Consider the following 25079-nt stretch of genomic DNA (forward strand, 5'->3'; position numbering starts at 1 on the left):
GCCTTCAGGGATCCTGCAATCTAATTGGACACAAGGTCCTGCTACACATGGAAGGCAGAGGCCAGGCTGGAGTTAAGAGTGCAGAGAAAGGAGCACAACTAGACAAGGTTACAGCACCTTCAGTGTAGAGATACTGATTGGCTTTCTCTGTGGTTCTAGAACAGGCAGCCCTTGATTCCGTGAATCCTAGTGAGAGTGCCAGTGAGCTGAGCCAGAGAGGTGGGCTTCATGCTCTGCTTAGGAAACCAGAAACACAGACCAAAGAGTAAGTGGTTCATTTCACAGTGGTTTCCATGTAGGTCAGGAACAGAAAGAGGTGAGGCACAATGGTGGTAAAACCGCTGCTTGGTTAACATCAGGATGCTTCAGGTGACCTCTTTGGGTCAGGATTAAAGTAGAGAGAATGTGATGATCCTGTCCACAGAAACTACTGACTCCTGATTTCTGGGGAGGCTGGATAACCCCTTATATCCTGTTTGGTAGGACTTTTGCTAGGATGACTCCATTTTGAACTTTAGTCTTGTTCCCTGGGGCGTAGTGCAGGAGCTCAGCCTGCAGACTGTGGGCCTCCGAGGGGGAGATGAGTGCAGAGAGAAACGTATGGAGGTGGCCTTGGCTGCAGGTGAGAACTGAGCTGAAAGAAGTTGCCCTGGGTGGTTTCAGGGTGCGGGAGTGTTTGGGGAGAGACCACGTGGAGAGTTGATGATACTGAGCCACAATCTTGGTGGGAGTTGGGGGAAGAAAGCCCTAACGCCGGAGTTGGGTATTTTCCTGTGTTTCTGATGAACTTCTCTGTAAGGCGTGTCCAGGGGGAAGGCAAACCTAAGTATTGCTTACACCTCAGGAGGGGACTAATGAGACGGCCTAGCTTTGCAGAGTGTGGCGCTCTGATGTCTCTTGACTTACCAACCAGGATGAGGTTATTCTGCAAACCAAAGGGAGGAGTTTTTCTTCTTAAACTGAATACAAGGCCAGTAGCCAGGAGCTGAAGATACAGTGAGGGCCATTTAGCTTCCATCCGAGGAAAGACTGCGTCCTGCTGAAATCAGGGGCGGATTGGCCAGGGAGACTGGGAATCAGCATTCCACAAGGCCTTTTTCCTGAAGTGTGTGCTCCTCTGTCTTTTGAGGTAGCCTAGAGGAGGTGAAGAAACTTACGTAACTTCCAAATCCTGACTGGGTTTGACCAAGAGTTCTGTATGTCAGTACTAGTTCAGCTGTTTCATAAATGAAACCAGGGTTTCCCGTTGGCCATTCTGGACTTGTACAGGCACACAGAGATATAAGATCATGCAGGAACAATGCTTCAGTGTTGCCAGAGGAGTTCTCAGTCCTCTGCGCTTTATTATTCTTGTACATCTGTTTCCTTAAATACTCTCTGCAGAAGCATTAGCATGAAAATAAAAGAGTACAGCAAGTTGGAATTTTCCATTTGTAGCTTCCTCAGCCTATGGGGTCAAAGTTCTGCCCTCAGGGATGCTAATGCAGACTGTGTGTGCAGTGCAGGGCAAATGTTTCTCAACTCAATGACAAGAGGGGGTGGGGAGCCAGAAAAATAACGCAATGCTAATTCCCAAACCCTGACTGCCCAGGGGAGGTCCCAGTTTCAACCATGCTCCTCCACCTCCATTCTCACCCTCCCCTAAAGGAAAAAAAAATATCCTGTGTTATTACGACAGACATCTGTGTGAGAGCAATAAAACGATCTTCTCCCTTGTGGATTAGCTCTTTATTCCTTGATTTTTTTCTTGCTTTCGCTCATCAGTTTCTCCCAACTGAAGGAGAGTCAGAGAGTTAAGATGTAGTCCCTTTGTCGTGTCCGAGGCAGAAACACCATATAACCATCCTCCTTCACAGATTTTCTTTACTCAAGAGAGGACTTCTCTTCTGAGGTCTGATTTCTCACTTGCTTCATCTGCCTCCTTGGATTCTCTCCGGAACTTTCACTTCTTGCCATGTTCAAGTCCAATAATGAAGGTCCCCTGGAGAAACTGGTTTGGAGGGGACCGTGAGTGCTGATGTACCTGGGAATATCCGTAGCTGCCTTTCCTTCTTCGGAATCCATAGAGGTATCTATTGGATATGGACTATACCATGAGCCCCGCTCAAAACACAAGGGATAGAGGAATGTATAAAGCAGTGTTGGGGTTCAGAGGATGCTACCCCACATAAGGCTATTTGCGATGCTGGATGCATTGAATTAAAGGACATTGAAAGGCCTTAGAACCACGGTCTCTGACTTGCCCCTGTGCTCCTGTTTCCCTGCCCTTACTCTCCCCCAGAGCAAGCCATTGGAACCCAGAATTCCTGTTCCCTGAAGCAGGGCACAGAAGCTGGAACCCCTTTGCCCAAAGTCACCCATATGGCCTGAACATAACTACTCTGAACTCCTGCCTTTCCGAGTAAGTGCAGGCCATAAAGAAATGCTCTGACTACCTTTGCTGATAGTGGGTCCTAAGAACCGCATTCTGTAATCCCTGCTGCCCTGTGCCCCGACTTTGATTTGCATTTGTAGGAACCCAAGGTGTTACAGCCTTCTCAATCTAAAGGTCTCCTAACTACCTGTCATAACACCATTTACTGCAACTAAGACTGTGGGGAGCAATCCGGACTGGACTAAGTTACTGAAATTAAGACTTATTCTATGCATCTGCTCTCCCACAACATGGCGTTGGGAGAGAAGTAAACAGCTTCCGCACAGCTGCCTCCAGTTCAACTAATAAACTGTAGGACTTGCTCCTGATTGGAGAGCAGCGTACTCGGCGTGTGGGCAGCCGAGTTAGGATTGGCGGAGGAGGACTATAAAGGAGGAGAGAGACGGCATGCATCAGGAACATCTATGGGGAACATCTAAGGGAACCCGTGCAGCCCCCCAGAGAGCCGGCCGGCGGTGTGCCGCTCCCCTGCGGAAGTGGGGAAAGCGGCCAGGGGGAACTGCCCTTCCACGGAGGTGGAAGGGATAGTAGCCAACCCGGGAAGAACCAGCAGCAAACCCGGGGAGGGCCGAGCAGACGAAAGAACAGCGCAGGGTCCTGTGTCGTTCCTCCACGAAGAGGGGGAGCGACAAAGACTGAGAAGGGAAACCATCCCAAGATATTAGCGTAAACGATAGAAACAATGCAACCCTTTTGCCCATAGCAAAGACCAGCAACCCTCAAACTAGTGACAACCTGGAAAAGAAGGGCTACTGCTGTTGATAAAAAAAAAAACTGTGCAGATTGTACACAAGACGGGTTAAAGCTAGGATGAGCAAGCTGATCACAGCCAAAAACAAATTGGAGAGTTTTCAATGTGGAACTAACTTCAGTAGTTCTCTGATCACAAGGAGAACTGCTAGGAGCCTGACAGTAGCAATGTTAGGCTTGCCCAGTGCAAGCTGACACATGAGTCAACTCATCTGTATGTCTGATCTCACCATTAGTCTGGTCCTCATGCCAACAGAGCTTTCTCCAAACCAGAATAGTCGTTCTGAGTGATTGGGTCAGTACAGTAAGATAGCATGAGTCAGTAAAATTGTAAAAGTCTTTTTTTTTTTTTTTTTTTTTTGACAGAGTGGACAGTGAGAGAGAGAGAGAGACAGAGAGAAAGGTCTTCCTTTGCCGTTGGTTCACCCTCCAATGGCCGCTGCGGCCGGCGCGCTACGGCTGGTGCGCTGTGGCTGGCACACCGTGCTGATCCGATGGCAGGAGCCAGGTACTTATCCTGGTCTCCCATGGGGTGCAGGGCCCAAGTACTTGGGCCATCCTCCACTGCACTCCCTGGCCCCAGCAGAGAGCTGGCCTAGAAGAGGGGCAACCTGGACAGAATTCGGCGCCCTGACCGGGACTAGAACCTGGTGTGCCAGCGCCGCAAGGCGGAGGATTAGCCTAGTGAGCCATGGCGCCGGCGTAAAAGTTTTAATATATGGAAGTGGGAAAAACTAATAAAGCTCTCCTAGATTTTGTCAAAAGGCACATATAAAATTAAATACCATTTAAGAGAGAGATGTATAATGAAATGATAGATAGAAGAAGCTTGAAAATGTGAGGGGGGAATTCAGGAAAATGCTAGATACAAGTTAAAAATAAAAACCAAGAAAAGCAGCATTAGTATCAGACACAGTAAGGCTCCAGGTTGTTGCTGAAATGAATGAGATGATGGTGAGAGTGCTTTGTCAAACTAAGAAAACAGAGTGGGAAGCCATACTGTGAGCCTCAGTGTGTGGACCTCTAGTGTGTCCAGCCTTTGAACCAAATAAGGCAAAAAGTTCCTAGAAAAAAAAGTCACAATTAAACCTAAAGACAGAAAATGACGTATATGCAAAAGGAAATTTCAAAACATATACATCCCATTAAACAGAAAACAATAAATATGCTCTGTGTGTGTGTGTGTGTGTAAGTGTTAAGTACATGGGTGGAGAGAGAAAAGAGGTCATTAAAACTCTACAAACTGAGTCATAAAGAACAGTCGTGCTCAGTTGAAATGAACTTACTAAGGAAAATTTGAAATTAAAAATACTTTTTAGATGAAAAATCCCACAAAAACAGAAAAAAGAGAAAAGAAAAATACAAAATTAGGAATAAATGAAACTTTAGGTTTATGAGGGTATAACAGACTTTATTCTGTAAGAGTGAGTAGAAGTGATAGCAATATAGTCTATTAAGAACTGTGGGATATAGCCAGAAATAGAATTAATTTTTCTCCTTTCAAGCATATGAAATAAGTAATAGAAAATAGAAGTAATATTAGTATTTATAGATATTAATGTTAAAAACCCAGACACACCCAATAATATGTAAAAGGACTTTAAAAAGCTAAAATTTAATAAACCAAAAACAATATACACTATGCTTTATCAGAAAAACTTTTGAAAAGAAATAATGAACCTAGCACACTTAGAAAGAGATGGACCTATTGTACGTCAAAAACCTTATGAAAATACAATTAAAATATAAGTTGATTTTGGTGTAGAAATTGTTGAAATACAGGTATACAAGGAGTTTTCAGAGTTACTGAAAAATCTATTACCAAAAAGCTATGCATGGATTGCAAATGCTTTCGCATCAAAACAAGCATCTTTTAATGTCATATTTCTGTGAATCTTTTGAAGTATGTTCTATAGCATTAGGAATTAGGAGATTAAGGAAAATCAAAGAGTTTATATTAATAAATCTGAGAATCTAAATAAAATAGACAATTCTATGACAATTACAAATAAGGTCTCAAAGAAATGCAAATCTAAGGAGAATGACTGTACAAGAAACTGAAAAAATAGGCATCCTTCAAAGGTGAGGAAGACTTCTTACAAATGATTCTGGAAAATGAAGAAATAATGAATTAATCATTTCATCTTTGTAGGATTTCAGGTGAAAAATGAGAATGAAGTTGCAGATCAATCACTTTTGCAAATATGGACAGCAGAATCCTCCATGAGAAGTTAGCAGTACTGTGGTAACAAGTATTCCTCATGACCTAGTAGAGTTTATCTCAAAATTGAAAGGATAGTTTACTATTTAAATGTATCAATGATTTGTCACATCGGAATAAAAAGGGTAAAAGGGATTATATCTATGCTACTAGATATAAAGGTGTCGCAAAATTTGTGAAATGTCGAACAAGGAGTAGAAACAAACTTCCCTAACTTGGTGAAGATACTCTGCCAGAAACCTATAGCAACTCGCATCCAGGAGAACGATTAGAAGCATTCCTATTAAAGTCCCAGAACAGGCAAGGAAGGAATATCGTACTTGCCCCTGGAGCTGTTAGCCAAAGCGATGAGAGGTGCCACAACAATGGGAGCAGAAGGACTGGCCTAAGTACAGCTTTATTTATACTCCATATTAGGAGTTATGTCAAGAGTCAGCCACCTTTTTTCTCTGAAAGACCAGATGGTAACTATTGTAGGCTTTGTGCACCGGGAAGATATCTGGCATAGCTACTTCATGTTGCCCTTATAACATGACACACTCATATCTGCAACAGAAAAAAAAATGTAAATATGCTTAATTCACCTATGTGAAAGACTTCCAGACAGGATCATAAGGTAAAGCCCAATTCTCTGTATTATACGAGAGAAACAGATAAGTTGACTGAGAAAAGTTTGAATGCGAGGATGGATGAATACAAGCAACAAGGAAGCAAGGGTTACAGACTCTGTATCAAAGATGAATTCAAGCAGAAAAGCAGTAACTGAGACAAGGATACTTGGTAGCACTGGTGTTAAATTGATGTTAGATACGACAGTTACGGATACCCATGGAACAAAATAAAGTGCCAAAATTCATGTTGGAGAAATCAAATAGTATAAAATGAAAAAAAAAATTGAAAAACACATTGGTCATAGACTTAGAGACAGAACAAGTAGAGGAAAAAAATGACAAAGAAGACCTAAATATTAAAAATGTTAAGGTAGATGTAATTAAAGCATATTAAACTCTGTATCCTAATATATAGTGCACTTCTTTTTGGGTGAACATTAATACTTACTCTTCTTAAAGTTACAATGGTTGTGAAGCACCTCCAAGTTTATCGTCGTGAAATGATAGTTTATTATGTTCATAGATTCTGTGGATCAGGAATTCCAGTAAACGATAATGGAAGTAACTTATCTCCGCACTAGGATGTCTGAGGCCAGAATAGAAGAGTTGAAATCTGATAGCTGGAATTATCTGAAGAATGGTAAACTCACATGCTTGCTGGTTGAGGGTGGCCGTTGGCCAGGGACCCCACTTCCTGCCTATGGGAGCCTCTCCATTTGGCTTGCTGTATAGGCTAGATTGGACTTTATCACATAGTGGCAGAGAGCCAAGAGCAGGCATCCCAAGAGAGAGAGGGAGATCCAGGCGGAAGTCACATCATCTTTGATGACTTAAGTCTCAGAAATCATGGAACTGCTTCAGCCACATTCTGGTCACACAAGTAGTAAAAGAAAAAAAAAAGTCCTGCCCAGGTTCAAAGGAAGGTAAAATATAGACTCCACCTTATGTTGGGGGGTGGCCAGGTTTCAGAAGAGCATGTGGGACCAGAATACTGTTCTATTTTGGGCAAATGTAATCTCCCACAATAATATACAGGCTCATGAACAGAATGCCAATAGATTCTAGTAAGTAGAAGTAGCGTAAGAACTGTTGGGTCATGATGTAATGAAATCTGAGTAACAAACCTCTTGTACCCAGGTATTTTCTAATACTCTGAAATCTCAAGTCAAAGGTAGTATAGAAGCCCAACCTGGAGAACAGCCGAAGAAGGAGCGATCATAATGAAAGCGTAACCTTTCAGAACCCACAGATAAATCTAAGGCCAAACTTAGTTTTAAGTAATGTCTTAGTTTAACAAAACAGGCAAAAGGATGTTAGCTTTTCATGACTACAATGCAATACCTGAGACAAGCTCCTTATGTAGGAAAGAGGGGCTTATGTAGCTCCTGGTCATGGTTCTACTCCCTTCTTGGAAACCACGTCTTTAACACGTGGGGCTTTGGGGGGACAATGAATATTCAAACCATAGCAGGATACAGTAATCATAACAAAACATTATGGTTAAACAAAGGCTACAGAAACCAATGGAAATTGGAAGACAGATTTTTAAATCTAAAAACAGATTTATTTTTAAAAAAACAGGTATAATAAATGATCTAAATGTAAATTTTTTTGAAAAACTGAATCATTATCCTAATGAAGGAAAAATACAATGTGAATATAAAAAAGGTGTATAAAATCTAAATCAACTGGATAATTATATAAAGAAAAGTATAGTTTGCAAAACTGACTCCAGAAGAGATAGAAAATTGAAACAAATTAGTTTCCATAAGGAAAATAATGTTTATGAAGACTATCATTTCTCCCACTAAATCTGGGTGTTGTTAACAGGAAATTTTACCAGATGTGCTGTTAAATGTTTAAAAAGCCATTCTCTGAGAGTGAGAAAGCCCTGGTCCCTGTGCTCTTTGACAATGGCTGTGCATGAATACCCCTCTCCCCAGCCACGGATTTCAAGCCACCCCTGGGGCATCAGTTACTACAGAGTTGGGAAGAGGAGTACAAGTTAGTCCCTAAAAGTCAGTGCAAACTGGGTCCTGCACACCAGGTAGATGACTGCAGTGCTATATAGACTGTTCTGGAGCACAAAGTTCTTTCAGGTTCTTTTTGTGAAGTTTATAACATGTTTATTGGAAAATTAATAATTGCATTGATTACAGGGAAAATATATATTCATTTCAATTATGAAAGTAGGTGTACAAGTCCTAAACAAAGTAACTATCAGCAACTCAGCAGTATACATGGAAGTGTAAAACATGATCCGGTAAGACTCTTTCCAAATAAACAATGGCAGTGACATTTCATTAGAATATACACTTATTTAATCTTTTTAAAAGTGCTAAGGTGAAAATTATAATTTTTATATGTTGAAAGGCTTTGACCTTGATAAAAAGCTTACATATAAAAATAGATGTGGGCCGGCACCATGGCTCAATAGGCTAATCCTCCACCTGCGGCACCAGCACCCCGGGTTCTAGTCCTGGTCGGGGTGCCGGATTCTGTCCCGGTTGCCCCTCTTCCAGGCCAGCTCTCTGCTGTGGCCAGGGAGTGCAGTGGAGGATGGCCCAAGTTCTTGGGCCCTGCACCCACATGGGAGACCAGGAGAGGCACCTGGCTCCTGGCTTCGGATCAATGCCGCAGCAGCCATTGTAGGGTGAACCAACAGCAAAAGGAAGACCTTTCTGTCTGTCTGTCTCTCTCTCTCTCTCTCACTGTCTGCTCTGCCTGTCAAAAAAAAAAAAAAATGTGTACTTACACAAAAAGCTTTGCAGGTGGTAGTTTTACCCACTATACCACAGTGCCAGCCCCTACTTTGTTAATTTTTAAATTTATTATGAACTCATAATAACCAAATGTTTCCTTTTCTCTTTTTAAATTAAACCTTAAATTTATATGGGAAATAAACAACCATAATAGCTGAAATCATTCTGAAAAGGAATTTTGAGGGGAAGTTAGCCCTACTGGATATCAACTATATAATGAAGTTGTCATAATTGAAACAATGTGCTGGCACAGGAATCTTCAGACTAATGGACTAGAACAGGAAGTCAGCACTGGGCTCAGCTACACGTGGGGATTCGGTATGTGATAAATTGGCATCTCAAACTGGAGGGGATATGTACTTGCATGTTCCATGGACAAACAGGTAGCTATTTGGAAAAAATTTGTATCCACGCTTAACACCAGGAGAGATGTCAAATTAATTAAAATTTTACATGGCAAAGAAATACTATGAAATTATTGAAAGGAAATAAAAGAGAACTCAGAATTCAGAAGCCTTGATAAAAGAAACAAAAACGAACAAATTTGACTATAGGGCATAGTGTTTATTTAAAGAACAAAAGTTTTTACTCAGAAAAGTAAAAATTTTTTAAACAAAGGTGAACAGTAAACTTAAAAATATGTAGAAATCATATCACAGTCAATGATAGATGTATATTTCTTATATATGACAAATTCCTGGAAGTTGATAGTAAAGTGATCAATAACCCTGTATAAAAATAGATCAGAAATTTACTATAAATACTTGCATATGTACAAAATGAGATACATGCAGTGGCATTTATTGTAGACTGTTTCTACTAGGTAGACATAGAAAACAGCCATACATCTATCCACTGAGAAATGCCAAATAAATTTTGGTATATCTAATCTCTGAAATATTGCCTGTGTCCATTGAAAGAATGAAAAGACTGTTTTAGTACGCGAGAGCCTAAGCGGTATATATTGTTAAGGGACTAAAACAAGGTGAGGAATTGTGTGTGTGTGTTATACCATTGTTTATGCACATAAAGTAGAATAAGAATTTGTACTATTGAAAACCTCTGAAATTGCATGGTCACCGTGACTGCCTGTGGGTGAGAAAAACTAGGCATGGAGAGTGCTGGGTCAGTGAAAGGTTTTTCATGGTATGCCTACATTTACTTTTACATTCGAGACCGTATTCAGAAGTAGAAAGTAGAATTTAAAAGACTGAAATGAAATTCATAGAGCCCATCACCGAACAATTATGCATGTCCAAAGGGGTGAATGATGCTCATTGCAGCATTTTTCCAATAGTGAAAAAAAGAAAATACAAAAAATGTATGTTAGGAAAGAAATCAATGAAATGCGGTGAATTTGTGATGTTGAGTAGTATGTGGCAGTTAAAAGTTGAAGGAAAACAAAAGACTAACAGAGAAACATCTCCCAGACATATTTTTGAGCAAAAAGTACTTTGAGTACAAGAGTTTTGTATGCTGTGATAGATTTTATGTATTTAAGAGTATAACATTATATGCACATGTATGTCCTTAAAACACAAACCATGCATGCACATTCGTGTATCTATGCATAGAAACGGCTTTAGGACAGATGGAAAACCCTTAGTAGTTACTGCTGGGGGAAGACCTGAGTTGCAGTGGGAAAGAGTAGAAGAGATTCTGAAATGACTTGAGCCTTTTCAGTATTTGGCGTGTTATAAAAATATGCTAGTATTTCACTTACGTAATAATAATAATAATAAAACCTAAAGTGGGTGATTTATAACTGTTTTGGAGACATTGCAGATCTTTTCTCCAAGGCCAAGTGATAAAGAAATTGTTTTTGTAAAGACATTCCTTTCTGTCTTTAAAAGTAAATATTCTGGTGTTAAGAATTACAAGGAAACATTTGAGTACTCTGTGGCTGCTGAGAGATGGAGGAGTCACATGTCTTGAATATTCTGGTAAATAAAGAGATAGAGACAGAAACCACAGAGGTACGTGCATGTATTGCATGGCTTACTGATTTCTGAACAGGAAGGAAGACGTCAGCGTTCATAATAGCTACAACTTAGTGATTTTTTTTTTTTTAAGGGCCAGGCGCTGTGCTGGTGTTTTACATATGTTTGTGGTCTGATTTAATCCTGGAAACATCCCCTAAAGGTGGATATTATCCCTGTTTTATAGATGAGGAAATTGAAGCTTAGAAAGGTATTAGGTAGTTTACCCAAGGCCCCAGTGCTAATAAGTGTCCTTCTTGGGACTCAAAACCAGGTCTAACACTGGAGCCCCTGTTCTTCGCCCTGTTCCTCACTGCTCACCCCAGCCTGATAAAAATATACTTCACGGTAAAACAACGTTGCATACATCTTAACCTCTTTTTTTTTTTTTTTTTTTTTTTTTTTTTTTTTTTTTTTTTTGACGACTCACAAGCACACTCCTGGCTGTATCAGTGTTTTAGGAACTCCTGTTATGAACATCAACTGGAGATATCCCATTGAAAGAAAATGGAGAGATACCGCATTGACATACTTGAGTGCTTTTATTTCAGAAGATAAAAGGTGCAGCAAAATCACTATTGTGATTTTTTCGTAACCCCTTTATTAATCTGTCTCTTCTGAAGGGCCCTTATCTCCTATATACTGATTCCAAATGGTGTCTCTTTATCAGCACCTATATGAGCCCTTGTATCTCTTTTTTGTAGTCCTAAAAACACTGCTTAGATCCATACTGTGGTTTCTCCCCACCGTGGACCATCACAGCAAAGGACCCCATGCCTATAACCTCAATTACCATGAGCAGAATTCAGGTGGAGGACACCAGCATCTTCATAGATGTCCTTTTTGGTTATAGTTGATAAATGCCATTTAGCTAAAGCCCAGGATGGCTCCTGAGTGGCTAGTAAACTTCAGCACCCACCTGAGAGATCCCTCCATGTGACTGCATGAAATGGGAATAAGGAAGGGCACATAACCCATTGACTATGCAGTTTCTCACCCACTGAGAGCAAAACACAATCCAATGCAATTTTAGTACTTACATGCCTCTGGGGAAAATAGACCCCTAAAAATCACCAAGTGCAGCACTGGAAAAATTCCTGAAATTTATGCTATGCTTGTGTTATAAAACCCAGGGACCCTTAGATGCTCTCCTTGAGTACAACTGAGTGGCAATTCTGCTTTGCTGTATTATCCACTGAGTGTAATGATAATAGGTCACATGTAATTCAGGAAAAAATTAAGTCTAATAAGAAAAATCTAATAAATGCTAAGGGCATCCTACTGTCATTGGTCTAAACTTTATGTTAGCATTTGTTTTTTTGCATATTAAATGATCCTTAATATGTTGAAAATGAAGAGGGCAGAAAAAATTGAAACAAGCATTCAGTTAATACATGCGGAGCACATATTTGTATGCACCCCTTGCCTTGGGTAGGTGCTCAGAGGTATGGTATGTACAAGGAACAGTACTAGGATGTGGCAGCACATTGTGGACTTTAGATGTGCTGAGCAGTTAAGAGGCTTGGTGTAGGGGATAGACCCTGTCTGCAACCAATTCAGAGTACAACAGAACAAAACTCAGAATGCAGGTTTTTTTTTTTTTTTTTTTTTTTTTTTTTTTTTTTTTTTTTGACAGGCAGAGTGGACAGTGAGAGAGAGAGACAGAGAGAAAGGTCTTCCTTTGCCATTGGTTCACCCTCCAATGGCCGCTGCAGCCGGTGCACAGTGCTGATCCGAAGCCAGGAGCCAGGTACTTCTCCTGGTTTCCCATAGGGTGCAGGGCCCAAGCACTTGGGCCATCCTCCACTGCACTCCCGGGCCACAGCAGAGAGCTGGCCTGGAAGAGGGGCAACCGGGACAGAATCCGGCGCCCCAACCGGGACTAGAACCCGGTGTGCCGGCACCGCAAGGCGGAGGATTAGCCTAGTGAGCTGCGGCGCCGGCCCAGAATGCAGGACGGCCTGGCACCCATGCACAGGGTTTTGAGGTTCCTTTGCAGCATTAGAAATTATGGGAGACAGTGTGGCAGGGTGAGGCAGAGCGAGAGGGATGAAATCAGGATGCTGTCATGTTATTTGTGCTTCTCAAACCTGAAAGAATCTCTTCGGGGACACCCGTGCAGGAGAAGTACTTACGTACCTCTTTTCAGCACCTGGGACGACACCATGGCGTCTGTTATTTTTAATGAGCTCTTCTGGTGATTCCTGTGCACACAGAAATTAGAGGAAGACTTCCCTGAATACTGACAAGGGCTCTCTTTGGCCTGGTCCATAAGATTCAGAGGAATAGCATCTATTCCCACACCTGACTGACTGGAGGAGTGGCTACCCCCAGGTCTCACCACATCTGGGAGGAACTGAGCAGCCTTCAGGAGGGTCAGGTGTTACTCGGTATTTTCGATGCAAGGCGTCGTACTTTGTGAACAGTTGGCAAAGGTTCCTGTCCTTCAGGAACTTAGAGTTTAGGAGGAGAGAACAGACAGAATCATAAGTGTCATGGAGGCTTACGGTGTGTGTAACGCCATTTGTGGGGGAGAATGGCGACAAATGTGGGTGGGAATTAGATGGAGGGCTGTCCATGTCAGCATGAGCTTAGGAGCAGCACTGGGTGTAGAGGAGAGGGCTTGGCACTGGCGCTGAGAAGGTTAAATATGTGGGTTGTGTCTGAGGGAAGGGTGTGGGAGGACTGTGGGGATTTTGGCTTAAGTATTCTTGTGGACGCTGCGGGTGTTTGATGAGAAAAGGTGTTGAGGGGGGTGCAGAATCAAGGGGCCGTGTTTAGTGTGGAACACTCTGGGAGTGCAGGTGCACTAAGTCATGGATCAGTGAACTTTGGTGTGACTGGTCAGACAATAAGCATCATGAGCTTTGCAGGTCAGGCTGCTGTGACTGCTCATCTCTGTCGTCATAGTGTGAAAGCATTCGGAGACATCGTGTAAGAGAATGGGTGTGGCTGTGTCCCAGTAAAACCTTACCTAGATTAAAAGGTAGTGGGCCAGATCTGTCTTACCGGGGCTAGCTTGCCACTCCTGCTTACAGAATAAGTATGGATAGCAGATAAAGACAGATAGATATATTGACATCTATGTATTTCTCTATTGACATACAATCAATGCAGTATCTTTCTGTGTATTTATAGAATCATACCTACACTATATGGATACTGTGTGGTTATTTTGCATAAATAATTTTTTCCACACTACCCAACAGATATTCAGTGTGTGTTTATAAGTAAATAAAAGAGGAAATGTAAATTAATACCAAACACGTTTTGTGCTCACGGATTCAGCAAAATTTTAAAAATCTGGTAATAGCAAATGTTGGCAAGATTGTAGAGCAACAAAACTCAAGAACTGTTCGTAGGAGTGTAAACATCTGTGTTAATTTTTTAAAAATTTTTGGGTGAATTTGAATATAAACCAATCCTAAGATCCAAAAAAAATCTAGGATTCTGAGGAAACAGTAGTGTAACCACTCAGAATAATAATATGGACTCTATTAATAATTTGGCCTATAATTGCAAAGCAAGACATGCACACACAAAAAGAACCTAGGAATAGGTCAAGTCATTGATTAAACAATGTAATATCCAGTATGAATGAAGCTTAAAAATGAAGAGGAAAAACTCAATGATAGGGTGTGGTATCATTTATATCTAGTTTGAAAATGTGCAATAAAATCTGTTTAGTGAGTTCCCAGGAATGCAGCAAAGCTATGAAGAAAACCACTCAAAAATCAGAGTAGCATTTACAGGTAGTGCTAGTTGAAGGCAAAGAAATCTAACCAGATCAGGACAACCAAAGGGATGTATTTCCTTTTAAGGTTGGTGTAGTGGGTATCCAGATACTTTAAAAATTATGCTTCTGTATATTTTGCATATGTTGTATCTATTCCTTTGTAATAAAGCAAGCTCCACATAATGAAACTCAAGACAATGCCAAAATCTTAGCGGTTTTATATTTTCGAGAAATAATTAACTCAATATTATTCTTTAAAAAAGAAATGTTCACTGTAGGGGCTGACTCAGTTTCCTCACTCAGTTCACCTCTTCCAGTGATTGTCAGTTGGCTTTTATTGTTTTGCCTGGGTAGGAGGCAGTAAGGACTGGGGACTGCACAGTGGAGTGGGAACATGGAGAGGGGCTGGCCTGGTTGACACAGGGTCATTTGAGTTCCTCATCTCAAGGAGAACAAGCATTCTGTTTGGCACAAGTCAGCATGTGGTCAAAATCCTCCCTGTCACTCAGCAAGTAATTGCACTGCTGTCTTTGTATTCCCCCAGTCATCTGGGGTTGCAGGGATGCTGTGTAGTGGTTTTGTGGTGTGGAAGCTCTTGCTCCATAATTTTTTATTCTTGAATATCGCTTTGTAGTGTCATGATTACAAGGCTTGGAAGAAGATAAACTCTCTGTCCATTCTGAGTAGAAATGGGCACTTGAGATGAAACCGCTAGTTAATTTCCCCTTGTTGCTGAAGTAGAATCTGAATCCAAACCACAGCACAACCTAGCCCCTAAATCTCCATTAAAAACCACCTTGGGTCGTCTGGTAAAGCTTTATTGAATGTCAGCAGAGAATTATAAAGTCAAAAGTGAAAAATGGTACAACAAGAAAGAATCATAAAAAAATACTAGATCAGTTGAATGTAGTCAAAGGCAATTTAGTGTGTCCTGGCACCAGCCCTTATTGATGCAAAGAATGTGATGTGTCAGGGGTTGGCAAGAGCATGTGGGAAATGCGGGATGAAGGACGCAGGTCTTGGCGCTGATGCAGACAGAGCAAGCACACGGGGACGGCCTGGGAGGGTGCAGCTCTGTCTTGTTTTCGTACTAGGGGTTACGGGCGGAGTATTCTAATTTCCCCAGTCTGGCCGGCTGTCTTTCCTTTTCCGTTTCTGTTTCTTTTCCTTTTCTTTCTTTGATGTAGTATACTTTGAAAATTAGAGTCTTGGTGGGGCAGGCATTATGGCATGGGATGCCTACATCCCGTATCAGAGCACCTGAGAGGAAGTCCCAGCTCCTCTTCTGTCCCAACTTCCTGCTGATGCACACCCTGGCAGATGATAACTCCGGTTCTTGGATCCCTGCCACCCATGTAGGAGACCCAGATGGAGCTCCAGGCTCCTGACTTTGGCCTGGCCCAGCACTGCCAGTTGCAGCCATTTGGGGAGTGAACCAGAGGACAGAAGATATCCCTCCCTCCTCCCCACTCCCCACCTTCAAGTAAATAAAATATGCATTGAAAAAGTGTTGTAAAAAATGCAATTATTTTTTAAGGAGACAAGCTAACACAGAGGCTCATAAACCAGGTCAGACTCCAAAATTGGTAACCCTGCCAGTAATGTTTAGTATGGTATTCTGCTTTCTTGGGGATTGCCATGTTGATCTACATTTTCATCCCTAGCTTCCAAGCTGTGATGATTTCTGTCTCAACTCATCCAGCCCTTTAGTGTCCCATTAGCCATTATCAGAGGATTTCCTTAGCAACAACCACAGCTACACTTACTGTACACTATCTTTTTCTTAAAGACTTATTTTGTTTATTTGAAAAAGTTATGGAGTGAGGGAGGCAGAGAGAAAGAGAAGAGTGTGTTGATTCACTGGCTCACTCCCCACATGGCATAACATCTGGGGCTGAGCCAGGCCAAAGCCAGGAGCTTCTGCCGGATCTGCCACGTGGGTGGCAGGGACCCAGGGATTTTGACCACCCTCCGCTGCTTTCTCGGGTGCATTAGCAGGGAACTGGATGGGAAGTGGAGCAGCGGGGACTTGAACCGGCGCCCCTATGGGGTGCCAGCATCGCAGGCGGCAATTGGACCCACTATACCGCGATGCTGGGCCCTATGCACTACCTTTTGTGGCTGCTGTTCTAGAGCCTGTATGTGCTTATCTCACTAAGTCTCACAAAACTCCTGGACGTGGGTCGTCTTTTCCTGCTGATTCTACAGATAAGCATGGCTGAGACCTAGGGACTGAAAACTCTTAAGCTGTGCACTGAGTAGAAAAAACAGGGTCCACCACACCTGACTTCAATGTTGTCGGAAGGGCTGCTTCTCTGACCTCCGCAGCAGCAGCGAAGGGTGGCTACTGACACCTGGGGGGCATTGCATCACAGTAGAGTGCTAAGAGCTTGGCACTGAGATCTGGGTTTGAGTCCCAGCTGTGCACATTACCAGCTTTTAACTTTTTTTTTTTTGTCTTTTAAAATTTTTATTATTTTAAGTTATTTGGAAAGCTGAAAGGCAGAGACCGATGGACAGAAATCTTCTCGCCATTGGTTCAGTCCCAAAATGTCCACAACAGCTAGGGCAGGCCCAAGTAGCCATTCAATCTGGATTCCCCACATGGTTGGTAGGGACTTAACTATTTGAGCCATCACTGTCTGCCTTTTAAGATACGCTTCAGCAGGAAACTGGAATCAGAAGCAGAGCCAGGGCTGACACTCTGGCACTGCAATATGGGAGGCAAACACCTCCAGTGATGTCTTAACAGCCGCTACACTGTCAGCTTCTTTGCAGGATAGAGATAATAATAACATCTACCTTAAATGACTGTTTGTGAGGGTTGCGTTAGTTGACATGAATATAGTTTGAGTTACTGGCTCATAGGAAAGGCTATATACATGGTGTTGCTGCTGCTGCTGCTGCTTTATTTTTGTCAATATTGATGCTACTGTCCTTTTTACCTGAGAGAGAGAGATGAAGCTCCCATCCACGGGTTCACTCCTCAGATGCCTGCAATGGTATCTGAACCAGGCCAAAGCTCAGAGCCCGGGACTCCTGTGAACGTGGCATTGACCCAACTGAATCCAATTGCTGCCATCTCCTAGGATGTGTACTAGCAGGAAGTTGAAATGGGGGGCGTGAGTGGGACTGGAACCCAGCCATTTTGATGTGGGATGCCAGCGTCTTTTTTTTTTTTTTTTTTGACAGGCAGAGTGGACAGTGAGAGAGAGAGAGAGAGACAGAGAGAAAGGTCTTCCTTTGCTGATGGTTCACCCTCCAATGGCTGCCGTGGCTGGCACACTGCAGCCAATGCACTGCGCTGATCCAATGGCAGGAGCCAGGTGCTTCTCCTGGTCTCCCATGGGGTGCAGGGCCCAAGCACTTGGGCCATCCTCCACTGTACTCCCTGGCCACAGCAGAGAGCTGGCCTGGAAGAGGGGCAACCGGGACAGAATCCGGTGCCCCGACTGGGACTAGAACCCGGTGTGCTGGAGCTGCAAGGCACAGGATTAGCCTAGTGAGCTGCGGCGCCAGCCTGATGCCAGCATCTTGATGGGGTCTTAGCCCTAGGCCAACACTGAACCCCACTGTTGTTAATCTGTGTCTTGACAGCCGTGAGCCCTCAGTAAGACAAGTGGCTGTCTAAGCAAGGGGCGGCAGGTGTGAGGACCAGCTCCCGTGGCTGATTACTGGGCAGATGTTCTCAGACACAGCCACCAAGCACCATATCCACTTTTTTTTTTTTTTTTTTGACAGGCAGAGTGGACAGTGAGAGAGAGACAGAGAGAAAGGTCTTCCTTTGCCTTTGGTTCACCCTCCAATGGCCGCCACGGCCAGCGTGCTGCGGCCGGCGCACCGCACTGATCTGAAGGCAGGAGCCAGGTGCTTCTCCTGGTCACCCATGGGGTGCAGGGCCCAAGCACTTGGGCCATCCTCCACTGCACTCCCTGGCCACAGCAGAGAGCTGGCCTGGAAGAGGGGCAACCAGGACAGAATCCGGCGCCCCAACCGGGACTAGAACCTGGTGTGCCAGCGCCACAAGGCGGAGGATTAGCCTACTGAGCCACGGCGCCGGCCACCATATCCACTTTTGGAAGACTCCATTTATTTCCAGTGGAGCCACTAGGGAAGATCAAATATGGAAACTGGATTCCTTTTGTAGTTGGGTCCTGCTGTACTCAAAATCAGGGTCTGGGATCCCTGCCTTCCTGTCTCGTCTCCAGCTTCACCTCCAGCAGGAAAAGAAAGAGACTTGGGAGCTGCTTTTGGTTCTAGCACCTCTTATCAGAGTCTTGGCTATAGATTCAAGAGGAGCGATTGGTTTAATGTAAATGCTTTGGAGGATCTGAAAAAGATTAGAGAAACCTATTCCAGAGGATAAAGGCAGGACAGGAGGGAACCATTAATCTCATGGACATTCAGTTCCCTTAGAACTTCTCTTGGGAATGACCAGAAACAAGCCAGGCCATATGCTGTCCATTTGCAATCTTCTGAGGCGTGGGATTTTTTTTTTTTTTCCCTGACAGATCGAGGCCAGTGCTGTTGCCTCATGTAAGATGGTTCTGAAACTTGAAAAGGAACTGAAAAGTTGAGACGAGCATGCAGAGTCAACACTGATGATTTGACTTTGGTAGTCCTGACAAACACCAGGCCCCGCCTGACTGTCAGAAGCGGTCTGATGAGGACAGGGTCGAAGCTCCCCAGACTGGCTTGCATTTTGGTAAATACGTACAATCAGGGAGACATCGTTATGCTGGGATGCAGAGAGAACAAGTTAATTGTTCAGCCTCAACTGAGACCTTTCACTCAAGTCATTAATCACGGCGTGCAGTCCGCAGCCTTGGCCCGGAGTTGGATTCTTTAGGCTGCTCTCCTGTTCCAGACACGGACTCATTCCAGGTGCTGGCCATTTGCGTTTTCCTCCAACTGGGCTGATTTATGGACCCGGAGATGTTTCCTGGTTTTTCCAAATTCTGTTCCATTGCTTTGTAATAAACGGAACATGTGATTTCTGGCTTTTTGCAGATCCTCAGTTTTAACATCCCTAATTCCAGAGATTTTTTAAATTAGTCTGTGGTCTGCTTTGTGTGATCTGGAGGGTGGAAATGCTGTTCTGTGTTTTGAGTATCAAAGTCAAGTCCTTAGAGACTCTTATTTCTTTCCCCTTTGGCTGGAGTTGAAGCTGCAAAAGTCCAGCAGGAGCCTTTGTCCGGGATTCACATCCCAGAGCAGACAAAGGCATGGGAAACCTTAGTGATAACAACTCACTCCAACGCACATGGTTCAGGCAGAGGTATGAAAAGGCCTCCCTCACCTGGGCCAGGTCTCTGGTGACAGTGTAAGCCAATACTGAAGACTTCAAAGGAGAACCTCAGCATCAGGGGAGGACATTGTAATGTTGCGGCTGAGCGGGTGGTGCCGAGTGTTACCTGTTGGACTGAAAGGTGAGTCAGGTCTGCACTGATAAGGAGCAATGGATCCCCTGGGAGTTTTCCCAAGTGGCAGAAGCATGTCATAGGAAAGTAATTGGAAATTGATATTTTGCGTATCTCTGGGTTACTTTTGATTCCTGATAACACCAAAGAGTTTGGCTAAGAGTCACTGGTGACTCATTCATCAAATCCCACAATCCTTTGCTGAAATACGCTCTCCTCTTTTGTTGAAAGTAACCATCTGCTTTCTGATCCTCTGCTTCCTAACCAGCGCTTCAAGTGTAGAGGCCCCTGGGCTTAATTTGGGTGAAATGAGTGGTGAAAACGGCCAGTTCTGCCTGTTGATAATTCTCTGAAAGAAAATCATCACTGGCAGTGGAGTATGGTTCGCAGAATCCAACTCAACTCGACAGGTACTCGCTCAGCGCTGCTATGGGCTTCGTACTGTGTTGTGTACCATGGGACATACCGAATAAATATCAAACGTGGACTTTGCCCCTGAGGAGCTTATGGGCTCATAGGAAGGATGATGTGTTTATGAAACACATTTCACATGGCAAGATAAGGTAGCATGTGTATGCCGGAGTGAGTGGAACAGGGAGTAAGTACAATAGGGAGTCAGAAAAATGAGACCAGGGTGGACAGGAGTTGTCAGGGAAGGTTTTATGGATGAGGTGGGACAAAGACACCAATATCCTCAGTACTCAACTCTGACTTAAAGAAATTGAAAGGAACACAGTATCAGATTACCAAGAGATGATGGAGCCCTTTAAGAGAAAGTAAATTTGTTCAATATGAGAATGAATTCATTTACTTGTATATTTATTGAATATGTGGTAAGTACCAGCAACTGTATCTGGATGAGGTAGGGGAAGGATAATGCATACAAAGGACACATGTGGGTAGTTTTTGACTGTTAACTTCTTTTCCATAGATGTTTAAAGTTAGCCCTGGTCTGTGTGATTCCAAAGTCTGTGGTTTTTTTCCTCCACTTAGGATTCCACACCTAATAAAGACCTTCTCCTCCAAGATATATTGGGGTCGAGGAGTAGGGTTTTGTGTGTTTTTGAGTGGTGGAAGAATGGTCTGCCTACCTTCCTAACTGTGTGCAATGTTACGAGTTGTGTGCGTGCCTGTTGTGCGAGGGAAGGTACATTGAGTCAGCATTACACCAGGGCCTAAATGGCTGGGTTTGGAAAACCTCAGCTTTGGTTTTGGAGTGTTTAGAATACTGTTTGAAACTGCTGAGCCTGGCTGCATTTCCGGGCTCTAAGGGAAGTCCAAGTTCTCTGAAGATCAAGCTTTTTCTTGGAACTTGTATTATTCTCATTGACAGCTGTTTTGGAAACTCAATCAGAAGGGTCTGACTTGATTAGAGGTGAGACAGTATTGCTCTGGGTTTTGACACTTGTGGAGTTTAAAATTGGCAGCACCCAGTGGGCGTTCAGCTTTGCAGTGAAGTTGCCTGTGTCCCACATCAGAGTACCTGGGTTCCATTTCCAGCTCTGTTTCCTGATTCCAACTTCCTGCCAATACATATCCTGGGAAGCAGCAGTGATGGCTTAAGCAGTTGGTTTCCTGTCACCCATTTGGAGACTGGGATGGTCCTTCTGGCTATAGCCCTGACTGTCGTGGGCATTTGGGGAGCGAACCAGCAGACAGAAGCTCTGGCTGTCTCTCCCCATCAAATGAATTAAAAAACAATTATAAAACAACAGGATAAAACTGGCAGCACCCAGATGTGTTAGGCAAGTAACTAAAATCTCGAGTCTGTCTTTGCACCTCTTTGCAAAATGTGGATGGCCATTATTTGCTTATTTTTTTTTAACATATATCTAGGCAGTTATACTAGTTCTAGAAAAGTAAAGAAGTCAGGATGATGAAGGTGGCCGTGGTAGCCACCACGAACATGGTAATCATTATTCCATATACCCACATAATTTTTAAGTAACGTAGCCACAGAACAGGGGTGAACCCTGGAACGAATCCATGATACAAAGCGTTAAGGTACAAAGGTGTCAGAGTTTATTTAGCTAAGCAATACCAGAAGAGGACTAGAAAACCCCCCTTCCTAGCTAGCAATCATTTTCATACCACAGTGAGACCCCTGCTTAGTAACCTCTGCATTTCTGCCACCCATGTGACTGCTTTTTGAAGCTAATTTGGGTATCAAATTCAAATGGAATTCTAAGAACATTTGGGCTTTCTTTTTCTTTTTTTTTAAGCTGGAGGAGTTGGTGGAAAAAAAATGGGAAGATATTTGAAATCAGTCTTGATTCCTGATGTTTTCCTTAGTGATCAATTACTGTCTTCATCTGGAAAGGCCCAGTTGGCCTCCATGGGTGATGCGTCTGCATGTGGTCTCTCATTCACATGTATGCATATATTTATTGATATGCATTCCTCCTCATCATCTGCAGGCATTTTACAAATAATGACTGTGTGTGTGTGTTTTTTATCATCTTATTTTTTAAGTGAAAATGACAACTTGAAAACTTCTTGCAGAAATAGTTCTTCTATGGTAACAAAATTCCGGCGTGAATCCCAGGGTCATCTTGGGGTCAGGTAATTCCACAGAGGCACTGGCATTGGGAAGATATAAAGAACAGCTTTGGAATTTCTGTCTTGTCTTCCCTGGGCAGGTGGATGAAATTGGTAACAGAGAAGTTGGTTGGGAGAGACCTAGTGAGATACAGTCAGAGGAGAAAGGTCAAAGTTGAGGTGCAAGCAGAAAACATTGAGAAGCTTTGGAAAGAGAACAGACGAAGTGTGGACACCCTCCACTCATCTGTCAACCTCTTGACCCTCTGTGAGCCTTTGCTGGTTGGCATGGATCAAGAGAGTACGAAAAGGAGCGTGAACTTTGAGGTTGGAATTCTTACTTTGGAGGAAGGTGGCCTGGAACTTTTCTTTTGAATGGAGCCAGGGGGATTTTGTCAAATAAGGGGGAGTGGAGAGTGTGGCTCAGAAGAGAAGAGAGAGTCCATTCAGAATGTGACTTGGGCTCTGGGTGAAGAGTGAGAAAGGACTATAGCGTCTGTGAGCCGCTGACTTCAAGGGGACGAGATGGAAATCTGCCCCAGGCTCTACCGACCAGGCTTTGGGGGTACAGGTTCATCTACCCAGAGGGCTGTCTTTTTCTAATCCACCCACAGCAGAACAACCTCACTCCCGCACTGAGGGATTTTACATTTCTTCTGGCTTGTTCAAGCCTGTTCACACATCTAGGAAAGAAAGCCGTGCGCAGAGCTGAAGTTCGCGAGCCAAGCGCCCCATCTTGGGCTTTCTCTCAAGCAACCACATGCAGCCAGGAAGGAAGCATGGGGATCATGGGGCAGATGGACTTTAGGGACCTGTCTCTCTACAAATCAGAGGAAGTGTGAAACTGAAACCATCAGAGGGGTCCTTGATGTCAGTCTCTTGAAGAAGGGGCCACAAAGCCCAGGACCCAGAGACCCAGATTCCCAGCTTGGCTCGTGTCCAGTCTCCTGTGAGGAAGGCTATGAGCAGACTTGGTCCTGGTGGTTCTTCCCTTTCCTGGCTGTAAAGTTGAAATTGTCATGGTTATACGGAGCTCTATACTGGGTTCCATGCGGGCGTTAGCCTCTGGAAGCGCCTCTTGATTTTGAAGAGCTCAGAGGCCACTGTGAAAACCGGGAACACACACACAGTCGTCGTCAGTGTAGTGTGCACAAAGCCCACCTGACACCAGCTGGGAGACTTTGAAAAATCAGAGGACGCCATCATACATGGAGCGGTACCCCCACGCTCACCTCAGTGGTGCTTTTCCTCAACAGTAAATGGCCTAAAGCAAGCTACGAGCAAATCCCTTGGCTTTACCTGTTTCGTGACTTCTGTGTTTGGCGATAGCATTAGTGCAGCTCCTGGCGGCGCTCAGAGGAAAAATGCCCGTAATGAGGCAAGTGGGTGTTCGTTCACCTGCTTTGTGTTCTTTCAGAAGTACCGTGACTTACAAAAGAATATTGAATCATAAGTGTCAGCCAGGATGTCATTTCAACTTCAGGATGTCCAGGCACAAAGGGATAGTCCATCCTTTGTTCTTGGAGCACCACAGGAGCCAAATTATGCACAAGGTTCCCTCTTGCCTTTGAGTGCACGTGTGAGCCCAGAGGCAGCCAAACACTCATTTTCAGAAGGTTGATGCCTCCAGTAGCATGCTCACCTGAGTATCTCCCTGGAGCTGCTGGGGAGACCACAGGCCTCTCCGTTCTCCTGCATTTAGATCGGGCAGGAGCCAGGAGACATGGCAGTCATAGAGATAGTGGCAGGCTTGGGGGTTACTGTCCTCAGCCTCCATCGAGAGCACTGATCAAGAGTACCATGAAAATGTTGTTGAAATAATTCATGACTTTGATTTTATCGGCACATCAACATATGCCAACAGATGCTTGGTCTAAAACATGAATATTTGATTACTGTAACATCAGGCATCTGGAGCAGAGAGCAGTGGAATGTGGGGGTTGAGTAGGATTTAAATGTTACCCTTCTAACCACAGCTGTCTGGATGCACATAGTAGGCACTGAAAATACACGGTGATTAGATTTCCTTTGATTTGAATCACTCTCTTGCTTGGTTTTAAGCCCAGATGTTTGGCATCCGGCCAAAGTTGTGTGCTCTGCCTCCTGTCAACAACCACATCACCACGGAGATGTTTGGAAGGGACAGCATTCTTCCGGGCCCCATTGTGAGGTCACCCCCCCCTCACCTTTCTCAGTCTCCATTCTGGCTCTTGTGTCTGTAGGCAGCAGAACACTCAGCAGGTGGCTCAGAAAGCCAGCAGCATGCAGAAACTGTCCTCCACACTCCCATTTTGTCATTGTGGTTGTATCTGAAGGCAGAGAACTAACAGAGTGGATCAGTGGTGGTGACAGGTACGTGAGCAGCCATTTATTCAATCATTCAGTGGGTCATTGAGCAAGTTTTCAGTAAGCATCTAGTTGGTCCACATCACTGCCTTACCTCTGAAACCCAAGGAGAATATAAGAGAAGACCTGTGGGAGAGGAGTGGGGGGAGGGATAAGGTTAAAACATGAATGAGAATGTGGGATATTCTTGAACTCCTAGGAAGCAATGAAAAGGCAGGACACTTATGAGCAAGTATGCCTCCTGGTTACATCAGTGCTGATGGCATGCACAGCAGAGAGGAG

General features: G+C 43.7%; 1 protein-coding gene across 17 annotated transcripts in view; it reads left to right on the forward strand.

The window, feature by feature from the left end:
* The window catches only part of LRMDA (leucine rich melanocyte differentiation associated), a 1127870-nt gene that overhangs the window by 920757 nt on the left and 182034 nt on the right, over positions 1-25079 (forward strand). Inside the window, exon 7 of one of the 17 annotated variants that reach the window (XR_011382447.1) lies at positions 19005-19922. The exons of 12 other annotated variants lie outside the window; for them this stretch is intronic. Coding sequence is in view for 4 of the 5 variants with exons in the window: in XM_070057890.1 (XP_069913991.1) it covers positions 5337-5419 (83 nt within the window). In the remaining variant the exon portion in view is untranslated. 4 more of the 17 variants (XM_070057885.1, XM_070057890.1, XM_070057889.1 and 1 more) reach the window with 4 other exon arrangements.

This window comes from Oryctolagus cuniculus, chromosome 15 (genome assembly GCF_964237555.1).
Source record: "Oryctolagus cuniculus chromosome 15, mOryCun1.1, whole genome shotgun sequence".
Taxonomy (NCBI): Eukaryota; Metazoa; Chordata; class Mammalia; order Lagomorpha; family Leporidae; genus Oryctolagus; species Oryctolagus cuniculus.